Source organism: Ranitomeya variabilis, chromosome 1 (genome assembly GCF_051348905.1).
Source record: "Ranitomeya variabilis isolate aRanVar5 chromosome 1, aRanVar5.hap1, whole genome shotgun sequence".
NCBI lineage: Eukaryota > Metazoa > Chordata > Amphibia > Anura > Dendrobatidae > Ranitomeya > Ranitomeya variabilis.
The window spans coordinates 924815136-924830200 of record NC_135232.1 but is presented as its reverse complement, the minus strand read 5'-3'; the positions used below and the strand labels follow the sequence as shown (position 1 = coordinate 924830200).

Genomic DNA, 15065 nt, shown 5'->3' with positions numbered 1-15065 from the left:
CTCCGAGGTCGGGCTCCTTCTTCACCCCGCTCTCATCTCTGAAAGTCAGGGGGCTGTCCTCTGCTTTGAGGCAGGTCACCGCTTTGCAGCCAGAGATGCAGGGGGCGGTCGCCGTTTCTGGCGCCACTTTGATAGGCTCCTCCCATGGCACGCCCTCCTTCCTCTTTGGCGCAGCAATGGCGGCGATTTTGGCGGGAACTTCTGGCGGCAAACGGCAATACACAGCTCTTCCAATAAAGTACAGTAAATCACAGTTCCAAGGCACACATGACCTGATTCTTCAGGCTTAAGTAGATCCTGTTCGTGACGCCAAGTTGAAGCGCCCCCACCGCCGCAGGGCCGAGGGGTACCCGGTACCGGGCCTGTGAGTCTCTGCTCTGGGGTTGTCACGGTGGCTAGGCCCCGGTCCGTGACCCTGCCGTGGGGCGCGTAGTGAAGGATATGATGGATGAATGATATTAGTGATGCTGTAGTGGTGCGGTGCAATAAATAACAAGGACACCAGGTTGCAGTCTCTTTACCTCTTTACTGAAGATCTCTGGGTCCTCAGTCCGGAATACGGTTCACCAGGCTGCGCAAGTCCGGCCGGTCCAATGGCACCTCCAGAGTTCTCTTCACAGGTGGAAATCGGTGCCTTCCTTCTAGCGCTATGTGTTGTGGTCCTTCCCTGCTGTGCTTACGGAAAGTCCCCCACAACTGTTGTGTCTGTTTCTTAAGTTCCCTCACAACTCGATTAGATGATGTTCTGCTAATCCTCCGTCCCTCCCTGATGTTCTGGTTGGGACGGCACCCGTTTGACGGGTAGGCTCGGAGCTCTTCCGGGACCCTAGAGTCGCCCCTCTCCACAAGTTGCCCCCCAAGACTGCATAGGTGATATAAGTTAGACAGCCCGCCTTAGACGAACTGTCCTGCCGCTGTTTGGGGTATTGCTTGAAGCTGAATGTTATGATACCCCCTCGGCGTTCCGGCCACCGGTAGTGCGCCTCAGTAGGATGTTGCTTCGGTCTTACAGCACAACTCCTACTGGTATTTCTCCTTTGCGTGATCTCGTTTCTCACTCAGCACAATCTATCTCGCTTCTAATCCTTCCTTGGGCACCGCCGCTACCCGGAGCAGGCGCGGTCCCGTTACGTTCGTTCAAGTTGCCAAGCCTCTGTCAGGATCCCACCCCTGACAGAGACCCTACTGTATCTTCCCCTACAACACCCTCTGCCACAAGGTGTTGCCTGGTTCCAACCCAGTCAGCTTTCTGATCTAACTTCCTGCCTGACCCCCAGTTTACCCACTATGGTGGGGAGTGGCCTAATGAATAGCACCCTTAGCTCCCCCCGGAGGCCCAGCTGTGAAATGTATTGGTGTCTGTGATACCTGATCAGATGAACTCCTTCAGTGCCATCAGACGCACCATAGCTCCCCATAGTGGCGGAGCCACAGTACTGCAACGACCAGGACTCTGGGGCGCTGCAAGACCACCGCCCCAGCTGAGAGATTTCAGATGAGTCTAACTGTGTCCAATAGTACATGCAGAAAACTGGCACTTCATATCAAATAATCACATAATTTCGGACTAACACTGCTAGGATGCCGAATGAAGAGATCCAGAGAATAAAATCAACTGTTTTATTAATACTATTAAAATAACAAAAAAATTGTAACAATAGAGATAATGAACAAGAGTGCCCTAACTAGGAGGGACTCTGGGCCAAAATCAGAACTTCACCAAATAGTATATAAATGCTGCTGTAGGAAAGAGTGCAAACAACTAATACAATCTATAGTGCATAAATAGCTCAAAAAGTAAAAGCTATAATAGTATATACAAAGCATATAGGAATATAACAGAGACACAACCATCTTATATCTAGCCTTGTGACATAGTATAGCAATAAGTATGCTTCAACAGTGTGTACAAAATCTATAATGCCAAAACTATAATAGCGCACTATGCAGAGAAATGAAGATAATGCATATTACCAGAACAATGAAGTGAACTGCAGACCCAGGAAAATGTCAGCGTCCCTCCTCACCCTGACGCACGTTTCGCATCCACTTCTTCCGAATTTGGACCCGCCTCTGACCTGAGCCCATGGATATGTTTGAAGAAGCCATTATTGGGACCCACCAGTCACCTGGCTCCATGGAGACATTCGGAGAAGTCAGATTGTGACCATCCGGTCAATGTATTGTCATATGTAAACTATACACAGTGTCCCAGCCTTTAAAGTAATTTCTTTTGTTGTATGTTACAGTGCCATTCTCCATGGACCGCCATCTGTCTCCCATAGTGGGCCGGTCATCAGCTGTCTGTATAACCGGCTGTTTCAGCAGATAATTAGTTGCTCTGAAGGATCAGTAAGTACTCCTACTGAGATATTTCTAGGGCTTGGACATTTTCTATTACATTTATTGTAATCCTATATTTAAATTTTATTGTGTTAACATAAAAGCTAATGATGGATTTAAACGACCAATATAAAGGAGTTCCTAAGTTACCCTTTTTCATAAAAAAGTCGTGGTGTTGCAGGGACATTAAACTTAAGGCTCTCCTGCAGATTACCAGTAATGAGACACTTTTAACAAAAAGAGATTGTCTAAAGTAGACCTTTTAAAATGAAGATATTACATATATTTGTGCCACTTATTCATTATGGAATTTTTTTTTCTATTTTCAAATAGGATTTTACTTTTCTTAAAAAATATTAAAACATTATTAGAATTTAAATGAATCATATCCCAGAAACAGAGAAACTATTTGTGTGCCTTTGATGTAGGTAATGAGGACATGGGATCTCTTGACTGGGCAGCTTTTGGGTGAAGTACAAGCTGCTCATGGTCACTCTGCCATCACATGCATAGCTCTGAACACTGTTGGAAATAGGTATGTAACCTTTTTTAATAAGCCTTAATTTAAAAGGATTTTTACTCCTTCCTTGATATTGTTAACGATTTAGTTGCCTATACATAAATCAAATTGCCTTCATACAGATATATCACTAAAATAGCTCAAGGCATGAACTCCATAATATTTCTGAAATTGTCCTTTATCCCTAAATCCTGAATTTAGCTGCAGACTAAATAGCAACACCACAGTATTTTGTTCATACATCAATAGCGCAAGCGAAGATAAGAAACCCATTGTAAAATAAAAATAATATATACTCACCTCCTGCGCAGCAGCCTTTCCAGCGATGTCGGTGATGGATCTCCTGGCGATCCCGTGATATTTTTATGCTACCTGTGTTGGGGTGATCTCTTAAAGCAAACCTGCCAGCAGTTTTGGCTGCTATAAGATATGCCACCGCCTTTCAGGGCTTATCTACAGCATTCTATAATACTGTAGATAAGTCCCGGTCTGACCTGCAAGTTAAAAATAAGTTTTATTATACTCACCCGGGGTGGGGGGGTGGGGGGTTTGCAGTCCGGTGCAGTGCAGTCTTATGGGTGTCGCTCTTCTTGGTCCAGTCAGATAAAATTTGGCACTCAACTCATGTAGGTCTGATGTAGAAAACTATTTGCAGTCCAATAAACGTTTCAGTCATCATTGGACATTCTTCAGTATACTGACTGCCCTTGTGGTGTCTGTGTCAAGCATTAATGCTCATAGTTAAATGTCATGTGCCGACAGTGGGATTTTTTTAGTCCCAGTAAGAAGTGCTCCTGTGTCATAAATAAGGATGGGTATACAAATTAGTTCCGGTTCAGCCAGATTGATTGTCGGTGACAGTATAACAAAGTAGAAGTTCTGTGTAGGTATGACAGGGAGGACAAATCGGTGGTGGGTGGGGGCAATAGGAATGCCCATCTAACACGGTGTCCGCCGCTGGCTCTTCTTGGTCCGGCGCCTCCCATCTTCTTGCGATGCCGCCCTCCTGTTGCTTCATCGCTCCCCGGCATTGCGCTCCTGCGCAGACGTACTTATCTGCCCTGTTGAGGGCAGACCAAAGTACTGCAGTGTGTACAGGAGCTGGAAAAGGTCAGAGAGGTCCGACGCCTGCATACTGCAGTACTTTACTCTGCCCTCAACAGGGAAAATAAGTATGCCTGCGCAGGAGCGCGATGCCGGGGAGGGATGAAGCAACAGGAGGGCGGCATTGTAAGAAGATGGGAGGCACCGGACCCGCGACACCCATCGGACTGGACCGCCCCCCCTGGGTGAGTATAATAAAGCTTATTTTTCTTATCTTGCAGGTCAGATCGGGAGCTTATCTACAGTACTATAGAATACAGTAGATAAGCCCTGAAAGGCAGTGGCCATATCTTTTATCGGCCAAAACAGCTGACAGGTTCCCCTTTAAGGTGAGATCTTAGTGATTGCCTGCCCCTGACCTGATAAATATGAGCCAAGTGCATGCATAGAAGAAATACATCGGACTCAATGTCAGATGTGTGCTTTACTCTCGGCAAGAGCTGGCACAGAACTGATTTTATTAGTACAAACAAAAGATCATATAGCAGACAGGAAGAGGGCGTTGCACATCTTCTGAGCAGCCATGGTGTCAGTCTGTGATAGGCACATGTTAGGCTTGTTCCATATATGTCTTCAGTGTTTCTACTTCACATGCTAAGGATCCCTTCCAGGGCGTAGTTCCAGGATACAGACGACATCTTGCCACAGCACATATATTACTAGCTTATGTAAGGTTAATAATTGATTTAATTAGCCATTCTCTCCTTCACACCTGAATCAGCACTATAGGGCTGCTGTGCACTCGCTTTCCTCGGATGACCCTCAGGAAAGCAGAAGTAGTTAGCCCAAGTGTGGACATTAATTGGCTGCAGGACTTTCGTGGCATAAAAATGTTATGGGATATGCTGCTCTAACATTGCTAGAATGGCGTCCGTGCAGGAGGTGAGTATATGTTATTTTACAAAGGGGAGACTTTATTTAAAAAGGGGTTGTCCGTATAGTGTCTGCAAGTTGTGAGATTTGGCCTCCTGAAATCAGACCTTTTCTCTATTACATCTCTCAGATGCTCAGTCAGATTGAGAAGCCAAGTGACTGTTCCTGGTCACGTTTGGCGCATGTCGTGTCTCCCCCTTTGATGTGGGCTCTGGCAGTGAGCCCACATCAAAGTCGCGACATGTCAGCTGTTTTGTACAGCTGACATGTGCGCGCAATAGCGGCGGGTGAAATCGCGATTCACCCGCCGCTATTAACCTGTTAAATGCCGCTGTCAAACGCTGACAGTGGCATTTAACTACTGCTTCCGGCCGCGCGACCGGAAATGAGCGCATCGCCGACCCCGTCACATGATCGGGAGTCGGCGATGTGTCAGGACAGTAACCATAGAGGTCCTTGAGACCTCAATGGTTACTGATGCCGGCCTGCTGTGAGCGCCACCCTGCATTTCAGCTACATAGCAGCGATCTGATGATCGCTGCTATGTAGCAGAGCCGATCCAGTGGTGCCAGCTTCTACTCTCCCATGGAGGCTATTGAAGCATGGCAAAAGTAAAAAAAAAATGTTTTTAAAAATATATAAAAAAAATATATATATAAGTTAAAATCACCCCCCTTTCGCCCCATCCTATATAAAACAATAAAAAAAAATCAAACCTACACATATTTGGTATCGCCATGTTCAGAATCGCCCGATCTATCAATAAAAAAAGGATTAACCTGATCGCTAAACAGCGTAACGAGAAAAAAATTTGAAACGCCAGAATTATGTTTTTTTGGTCGCCGCGACATTACATTAAAATGTAATAACGGGCGATCAAAAGAATGTATCTGCACAAAAGTGGTATCATTAAAAACGTCAGCTCGGCGCACAAAAAATAAGCCCTCAACCGACCCCCAGATCATGAAAAATGGAGACGCTACGAGTATCGGAAAAAGGCGCATTTTTTTTTCTTTTTTTTAGCAAAGCTTTAAATTTTTTTTCACCACTTAGATAAAAAATAACCTAGACATGTTAGGTGTCTATAAACTTGTAATGACCTGGAGACTCATAATATCAGGTCAGTTTTAGCATTTAGTGAAGCTAGAAAAAAAAGCCAAACAAAAAACAAGTGTGGGATTGCACTTTTTTTGCAATTTCACCACACTTGGAATTTTTTTCCCGTTCTCTAGTACATGTCATGGTAAAGCCAATGGTGTCGTTCAAAAGTACAACTTGTCCCGCAAAAAATAAGCCCTCACATGACCATATTGACGGAAAAATAAAAAAGTTATGGCTCTGGGAAGGAGGGGAGCGAAAAACGAAAACGCAAAAACGAAAAAGGGCCGCGGCGAGAAGGGGTTAAATCATTCTTAACCTCTTTCTGACCTCGGACGGGATAGTATTGCCATGAATGGTATTGCAACCTTTTTATTAGAGGAGTACAAGTCAAAGTATCATCCAGAATGATGAATGATCCAAGGTTCCCCTGCAGAGTATTGTCCAGAATATCCCACTGCCTCTGCCAGCTGTCCTTCTTCCCATAGTGTGTCCTGTATAGACTCTCCCTTTGGCAGGATAGATACATACACCACCTTGTTCTGTGGTGCCATTTGAACGATTAAGAGTGTATATATCTGGCGTACGTACTCTCCATGGGTAAATTCTCCTTTTTTCTGAATCGACATATCATCTATAGAGTGAAAGAGTCCGTGTGACTGCTCAGACATAAAATATTAATCATGTCCATTTTCTTTTTGTGCAATCATAAGATTGGCTAAAATCATGTTTTGACTATCTAGCCAGCTTCAGGGTAATATTCTATACATTTAAGTGTTATTATTAGTTATTATTTTTTTATACAGTGATTTCCCAATGTGTTTGGATGCACACAGTTATTGTCTGTGATACCTAATGGTTGCCAATCATCTAGGTGCTTGCTTGGCAACATCCCCTTTGTCCGTTGGCATGTTATGTAACCGGCAACCTGTAATTATACACATGCTCGCCTACTGGGTTAATTAGAGGATATCCTCTGCAGAGCAGCTAACCGTCGCTCCTAAGCTTTTAATCCTTCACTGAGATAAATAGGAGTCTGTATCATCAGTGGATTTTCAGTTATAGTTTTCTCCAGAGATGGAGAAGTAAAGAAATATAATGTTACTATATTACATCAATTGGCTTTTTAAATGAGAACTAGTTCTGCCCATGGGAACTGTGTATGTCGGTGATACCAGCGTGGTGAAGACGCTGCTCGCTAGGCAAGTTGGACCAAATAGTCATTATCTTTGCACTGATGGCTGATCATGTTTCTACTATGGAGGTGATATGAGAAGAGATCAAATTGGCCACAAGTGGGCTTATATTCACACAAAGCACAGCCTGCTACCTAAAATACATTAATCGGTGACAACTGAATTGACGTCCCATGACGCTCATTGAGCCACATAGGATTTAACCACTTTACCCAAGATCTAATTGACCCCTGGCATCCGACACCATTTTCCGATGTCCCAGACCTGTAGACTTTAATAATCCTTTCCCTGCTGTCTCATTATTCTGAGTACATGTCATTCTCATTTGTATTCTTTACAACAAATCATCAGGTAAATCAGTAATTATGATAGGACAATTATTAGAAGTCATCTGCTCAGTGGAAATTACCTGTTACTTTACAGGAATTGTCACCAGGACAAGTCCCTTCCATGTACCTTATCTGGGCATATGGATATCACAAATTAAGGCCCCTACTCGGGACTCGTTTTATTACCAAAGACTGATTTATTCTGGAAATTCATGTCTTATGGAGACGACCTTTAAGTCATAGGCAACTTCAGATTATGGTAGCCTCCATTCAATGATGACACATAAATAGCCCATGATGGCTGAAAAAGATGATATCTCCTATTTTATTGTATGACTATGAATAATCCTGGCAGAAGCGATCCTCATAATATGTATTATGTGATCGCTGTTTGCGCAGTTCACTTATTTAGGTGAATCCATATTGAAAGGGTAACTGTCGTTTTAATTTTTAGATCACAAATCAATAGTACACATGAAAATAAGAAATTTTGTAAAATATCTCATCAGCGAAATCTGCTTCTTCCTCTTCCTGGACTCATCCATCACTTTCAATTCATGGATAAAATCTGTATATATTCCCATGAGTGAGATAGGAGATGACCGTTGGTGCTCACAAGATTCTATGAAGGAGGGGGGAGCCGCAGATTCTGCTGCAAGTTCTCCTGAAACTACAGTTACGCTTGCTGGCAATCTAATAATGTGTTGTCTCTGACTTCAGTATTTACTACGTGTCTTATACATCTGTTTGCGACTATGTGTTTTACAGATTGGTATCGGGTGGTAAAGATGGAAGTCTAAAGCTGTGGGACTACACCTCAAATTCTCTCACCCCTATAAGGACCCTTATGCAGGGCAGTGCAGGTTGGTTGCTGGAGAATTGATTTCCACCCTGATGTCATTGTAGGTATCTAACAACACGCGTTCCGATGACTGCTTTGTCTTTATTACTCCCTAGCAGGCTCCAGGGATGGAATCAGCGACGTCACCTACGCAGAACATGACACTGATCAGTGCGTATTGTTTGCATTGGTGTGGAGTCTCTGTCCATTGTAGAAATGACCTAACCATCACATTTTATTATGTTTAAAGGTATATAGTGTCCGTTTCTTATAGTGGGCAGATCAGAATGTTTCCGGTAAGTTAGAAGAAACCTTGAAGTGTACAAATATGGACCAGAAGAATATGGATCAGATGTGTTATTTGCATCATTGTAGAACGGAGGTAGTTGATTTTAAAGGGAACCTGACACTGATACATGGTGCTGGATCCACAGGCAGCATGTATGACACTGGCTGCAGGATTTCAATATGTTCAACTCTGAAACCCTATATACACTCGCAAGGAGAGACCTGTCACTACAGAGCAGCAGGAGGAGAGACGTCGCGGCTATTAAACTTTGTTTTTTAGTGAATTGCCGCAGGGATTCAGAGTTTAGCATGTATGGCTGAAATCATACAGCCAGTGTTTTATACATACTGACTGAATTTAAAGAGACAAAGTAATTTTTACCATGTGTGTATTGTGCTGGCAAGTGCAATGTATTTGGCAGTAATAATAATAATAATAATAAAAAAAAAAAAAAGAAGAAACATATTTACGTTACATTCTTCTACAAAACTGAGCTGCAACGAAACAAACATAATGTGAACAGGTGCGGCACTGTTTTTGGAAGAAAGTAGTCGTATTTCCCTAATAAAATGTATTACATGGACGGCCCTTACACGGAACTGCGTAATGCTTAATTTCCTCTCTAGTGGCGCTGCACGGTATTTCTAATCTTCCAAACAGATTGTACAGGGTGAGAAACTCTGCAATCAGTTTATCGCCAGGAAGCAGAAGACACTTTAGGAAAACGCCAGCTGTGATTTCCTTGAAGCATCGTTTTTGGTGTCTTTTTACATTATGTATACAATAGCAGCGTCGGACTGGGGTGTCTGGGCCCAAAGGGGAATTGACCCTAGGGGTCCACCCTACAGCTATATGCAAATACCTGTTAGCTGTTATCCTATTATTTTGGAGCATCAACTATAAAACACAGGAGGCTCCTGCACATCTCCTATGTGCACACCATAACTGGGATGTACAATTACGGTAGTTTGCAATAAAGGGCTTCTTTGGTTAAAAGACACCGATCCTTGGGCTCCAGTATAGGTGATAACTGGGGATAGGGGAACCATGGAGTTAATGTTTGGGTTCGGCAGCCCGAACAAAGCTTTACTGTGTGGGCACTTCCAGCTCAATCACAGCCTTGTCAAGTATTGGCATGGCTGTGATTGGCCGGCGCACATCGTGTAAAAAAAAAAAACACGTGCAGCCCCCTGCTGTGCTTTATCTTGGCTGGTTATCAAAAATAGAGGGGTACCCACGCTATTTTTTAAATAATTATTTAAATAAATAAATAGCATCAGGCCCATGTTATCTGCATGGGAGACTTTAATTTAGTTATGAATCAATCCATGGATAGATTGAGATTAGATGACGCAGCATCGGGAGGCACTTTATCTCAACCCCCCTCTCAATTGGCACTATTTATGGATGGAAGTGGTTGGCTGGATCTATGGAGGATGGGTCACCCAGAGGTCAGAGGGTATACTTGTCATTCATCCACTAGACAATCATTATCTCGAATAGACTATATATTTGGGTCGAGCGGATTGGCACTGTGGGTGGATAGTATTGAACATGGTAGTCGGGGGATCTCAGATCACAGCCCAATTATTCTTAAACTTAAACTTGGACGATCCGATAATAATAATAGGTCCTGGAAATTGAACCCCTTCTGGTTAAAAATAATAGACTCTAGTGATAGGACGGTTGATCAGTTGAATAGTTTCATTATAACACACTCGGAGCTCCAAAACCTTGGTTTATTTTGGGACACCCTGAAGGCATACTTGAGGGGATGTCTATCCTCTACCATCTCATATATTAAAAGGGTGACGGCGAGGGAGGATGAGGAGATAGAACAAAGATTAAAAGACTCAGAGGCCACTTATATAGCTAATCAGACCAGCAGTAATAGAATTGAGTGGCTCACCTCCCAGAGACTATATGCCCAACACGCAGATGTTAAGTCAAAGCGTAAATTATTTTTCACTCGCCAATCCTATTTTGAACTAGGGAATCAGGCCAGTACACTTCTGGCCTTCCTGGTACGCCAACATAATGCCTCCAATACAATATTGCAGATCCGGGTGTCTGATGGCTCTTTGGTATCCTCTACTGATGGAATACTACAGGGCTTCTATGACTATTATACCTCGTTATATAAATCTAGTAGTGGGTCTGGTGTTGATGAATGTCTGGATTATTTGTCAGATATACCATTCCCCTCACTAAGTCCATCGCAACAGGCTCTTATGGAGGCTGAATTTACCTTGGAAGAGGTGGAACACGCTATAACCGATATGGCAACTGGGAAGGCCCCGGGACCTGATGGGTTTCCCATTGAGTTCTATAGGAAATACCGTGACAAACTGGCCCCTATACTGCTGAAGGTACTCAAAGGAATATGGGAGGGGGAATCTGTACCCAAAACATTTTATGATGCTAGTGTTGTCGTACTCAGGAAGGAGGGGAAGGATCCTCTAGACTGTGGATCATATAGACCAATTTCTTTGGTCAACGTGGATTACAAAATATTTACAAAAATTTTAGCCACTAGATTGAACAAGATCATATTAGATCTCATACACCCAGATCAAACCGGCTTCATGCCTGGGAAAAATACTTCTATCAATATCAGACGGGTGCAATCGGTCATACAATATAGTTCCCTGGAACCAGACAACAAATGGGCATTGGCTTCGCTGGACGCAGCCAAAGCTTTTGACTCCCTCGAATGGCCCTTCTTAACTGCCTGTTTGCGGAAATATGGGTTTGGGAATAAATTTTTGAGAGGGATAAATACATTATATGCGAAACCTAGGGCACGGATGGTGGTGAATGGCTTAGTGTCTGCACCGTTTTCTTTGCACAGAGGAACTCGACAGGGGTGCCCTCTCTCCCCAGCTTTATTTGCCTTGGCAATAGAGGCCTTGGCAATACGAATGAGGTCTTCTGTAGATATTAAAGGGATACATATCGCTGATAGGGTGGACGTTATCGGTCTATATGCTGATGATATGGTGGTGTTTATGGATCAAACGGAGGACACATTACCAAAAGTAATAACGATGATAGATAGATTCAGTAAGTTTTCTGGCCTTTATATAAATTGGGGAAAATCTGCCTTGATGCCTCTCTCCCATACTCCAATGTCTTGCCTTGAAACCCTCTCACCACTACCTGTTGTCTCCAAGTTTAAATATCTAGGAATACATATGTCCCAGAGTAGTCACTTAGACTTACATCTTAATATATTTCCGTTACTGGATGTGGTTAAATCCAAATTTGCTTCCTGGGACAAACTACCACTATCGGTGGCTGGACGTATTAATCTCATAAAGATGATATTGCTTCCAAAGCTGAGCTACTGTTTCCAACACAGCGCGGTTATAATACCTAAATCTTTTTTTGCAACCCTAAATTCCCTTACTACATCTTTCATATGGGGGAAGGCTAGGCCTAAACTTAAGTTGTCCACCCTGCAAAGACCCAAACAAGGTGGTGGGGCGGCCCTGCCAGACTTCTATCTATATTACCTTGCTGGTCAGGCTAAAATGTTAAATATGTGGATGCCCGGGAAAACTCTCCCTAACTCTGAAAACCATATTCTGTACTCAGCCAAAATTGATTGTCCACTGGGATTTTTGGAGATGGAGAGAACTACTGTTCCTCATTTACTTCCTTTGCTCCGGCTAGCACGATCGATATGGAGGCAAATTAAAAAGGTAACAGGATTTGCAGATATAGCAGCTGAAATGCCATTATGGAATAATAGTTATTTTCCGGCATTACTGGGTCATCCGTCCACTGAATTCTGGATATCGTACAGTGTCCTTACAGTGAGTAATCTATATAAACAAGGGATTTTTGTTTCCTTCGAACAGTTACAAAATACCTACAACATACCAAAATCTCAGTTTTTCCGTTACTTGCAACTAAGGTCAGCCTTCCAGTCACATATGCGGAATGTGGGTACAGGCCGAGCTATCTCAGATTTACCGTTAATAGGTATCCTTAATTCGCAGGGTCCCCAGGGACTTATCTCCTCTTTGTATACCTATCTGTTATCCATGGGTGAGGGATCTACCGTAGATTCAATTAAGGGGAAGTGGGGACGACTTCTCCCAGACACACTGGAAGAGGAATGGGACGAAATCTTGGAATCCCCAACTAAAGTCTCCCCATCAGTTAATAATAGGATGACCCAACTATATATCATGTATCAATCCTATTTGACCCCGATTCGTCTCTTTAAAATGGGTCGTCTACACTCATCAGACTGCTTGAGATGTCATTCTAGCAATGCAGACTTTATCCATATGATATGGAAATGTCCTATTGTCTTCCAATACTGGAATGAGGTAACGACATTGTTGACATCACTGGTGTCGATCCCTGTCCCACTTGAACCTCTGGTATGTTTATTTGGAGTATGGGAGGCAGAGACTTGGGATCGTCATACGGGAATTTTTCTGAGGGAGACGCTGTTTTTGGCACGAAAGGTGTTGGCTCTGCGATGGATGGGAGGTTCTTGTCCAACTCTTGGAGCATGGGTAGACTTGGTAAATTCCATTATTCCGTATGAGCGGACATTGTATCAGAATAGAGGTAATCCAGCTAAATTTGAAAAGATATGGGGAAGATGGAACTCCTCCTGCCATACTGTTTAGGTTAAAATGACTTAACAAACATACAAGGAAAGGGTGTAAGATTGCGCAGACACTATCTACTCACAGGGCAGAATCTATCTAGAATTCTCCTTTAAGCGGCAGCATGTTAGTTTTAGAGGTTTTATTAGAAGTTGATGTAGTTAAAGTTTGAATAGGATATGAACAAATGATTGACATGCATTGCTTGTAACTTTTACAATATTCCAGACATAGCCATGTGTGGTAATTATATGCATCTAATGGATAATAATGAATACAAACAAATGTGTGTATGATTCATGCTGTAATCAATAAACGAATTTAAAAAAAAAATAAATAGCATCAGTTTCCCCTCATATTTGATAATCAGCCAAGTTAAAATGGACAGCTAGGGGCTGTTATTCTCAGACTGGGAAGGGGCCATGGATATTGGCCCTCCCCAGCCTAAAAATAGCATCTCGCAGCCACTCTAGAAAAGGTGCATCTATTAGCTGCACCAATTGTGGTGCTTTGCCCGGCTCTTCCCACTTTCCCTGGTGCAGTGGCAAGTGGTGTAATAGTTGTGGGGTTGATGTCAGCTGTTTTATTGCCTCTGATATTAAGCCCACATTTTAATAATGGAGAGGCGTCTATCAGACACCCCTATTACTAACTTCATAGTCAAATTTATTAAAGACACAGAGAGAAAAGTCATTTAATTGAAATAAACACAAAGACTCCTTTATTTGAAATGAAAACTCCCTGACCCTCTTTTACCCATTTATTCACCATAAATGAAACTAAAAAGTTAAGTTATACTCAACTTTCCACTGATAATCCACTAATGGCCGTGTTCCTTGAAGATCCGGATGGTTTGAATGGCGGTCTCCTCAGTGAGCTGGCTCACATTGAGCAGAGTGTGAAAAGGACTTTACTCTGTCTGTGTCTTTATTATATTTAACTATGGGGTTAGTCATGCGGGTGTCTTATAGACGCCTCTTCATTACTAAACCAAGGACTTGATGTTGTCAGCCATAAAACAGCTGACATCAACCCCACAACTATTACCCCACCTGCCACCGCATCAGGGAAAGTGGCAAGAGCCGGGAAAAGTGCCAAAATTGGTGCAGCTAATAGATGCACCTTTTCTGGGGGCTGCAATTTTTATGCGGGAAGGGGGGTGGGGGCAATATCCATGGTCCCTTCCCAGTCTGAGAATACCAGCCCCCAGCTGAATGCTTTATTTTGGCTTGTTGTCAAAAATTGGGGGGACCCCACAGCATTTTTTAAAAAGTATTCTTATCTGCCCGACGCCTTTGACAGGCGGTATCCTTTTTACAACCGAACACAACTGTCATATAACAGTGTGGGACCAGCAGTGCTCTGACTGGGGTAACAAATTTACTGTTGATCAGAGCCAGTGTTTCTTGCGCTGTCATACAGTTGATAGCATGGGAAACGATGGATGTTTGGACCCTCCATTCATTTGAATGGGGTCCGGGTTCGATCTCAAACACTGTTCTGGTACCTGAACCTTACTTTTTTTAAATGTTCGGTGGTACCAGATGGATACGAACATCCATGAGTTCCCCCATCACTAGTGATAACTTATTGATCATTTGGGTGCAACCATTGGAAGCCGCACTGATCGGAAGAAATGGGAAGTTTTATCCCTGACAGAACCCTTTTATCCCTATTTTAAAATGGAGCGGCGGGTGGGCAGTCTGACCGCAGCTCCATTCATTCTCCTTCAGGCTTCCAGAAAAAAACAAGCACAGTGCTCGCAGCCACTGAGTGAATGAATGGATGAGTGGTCAAGTTGCACATGCCACTCCAATCTATTGGAGATAAATGGTCTGCATTCT

The 15065-nt window shown here is 43.2% G+C and overlaps 1 protein-coding gene across 1 annotated transcript in view; it reads left to right on the top strand.

Moving 5' to 3' along the window:
- The window catches only part of LOC143790331 (cilia- and flagella-associated protein 337-like), a 94867-nt gene that overhangs the window by 48978 nt on the left and 30824 nt on the right, over nt 1–15065 (top strand). Inside the window, exons 12-16 of the mRNA XM_077279108.1 lie at nt 2250–2352; nt 2772–2878; nt 8232–8326; nt 8421–8475; nt 8555–8600. Of these exons, the coding sequence (XP_077135223.1) occupies nt 2250–2352; nt 2772–2878; nt 8232–8326; nt 8421–8475; nt 8555–8600 (406 nt within the window). The remainder of the gene's footprint in view (nt 1–2249; nt 2353–2771; nt 2879–8231; nt 8327–8420; nt 8476–8554; nt 8601–15065) is intronic.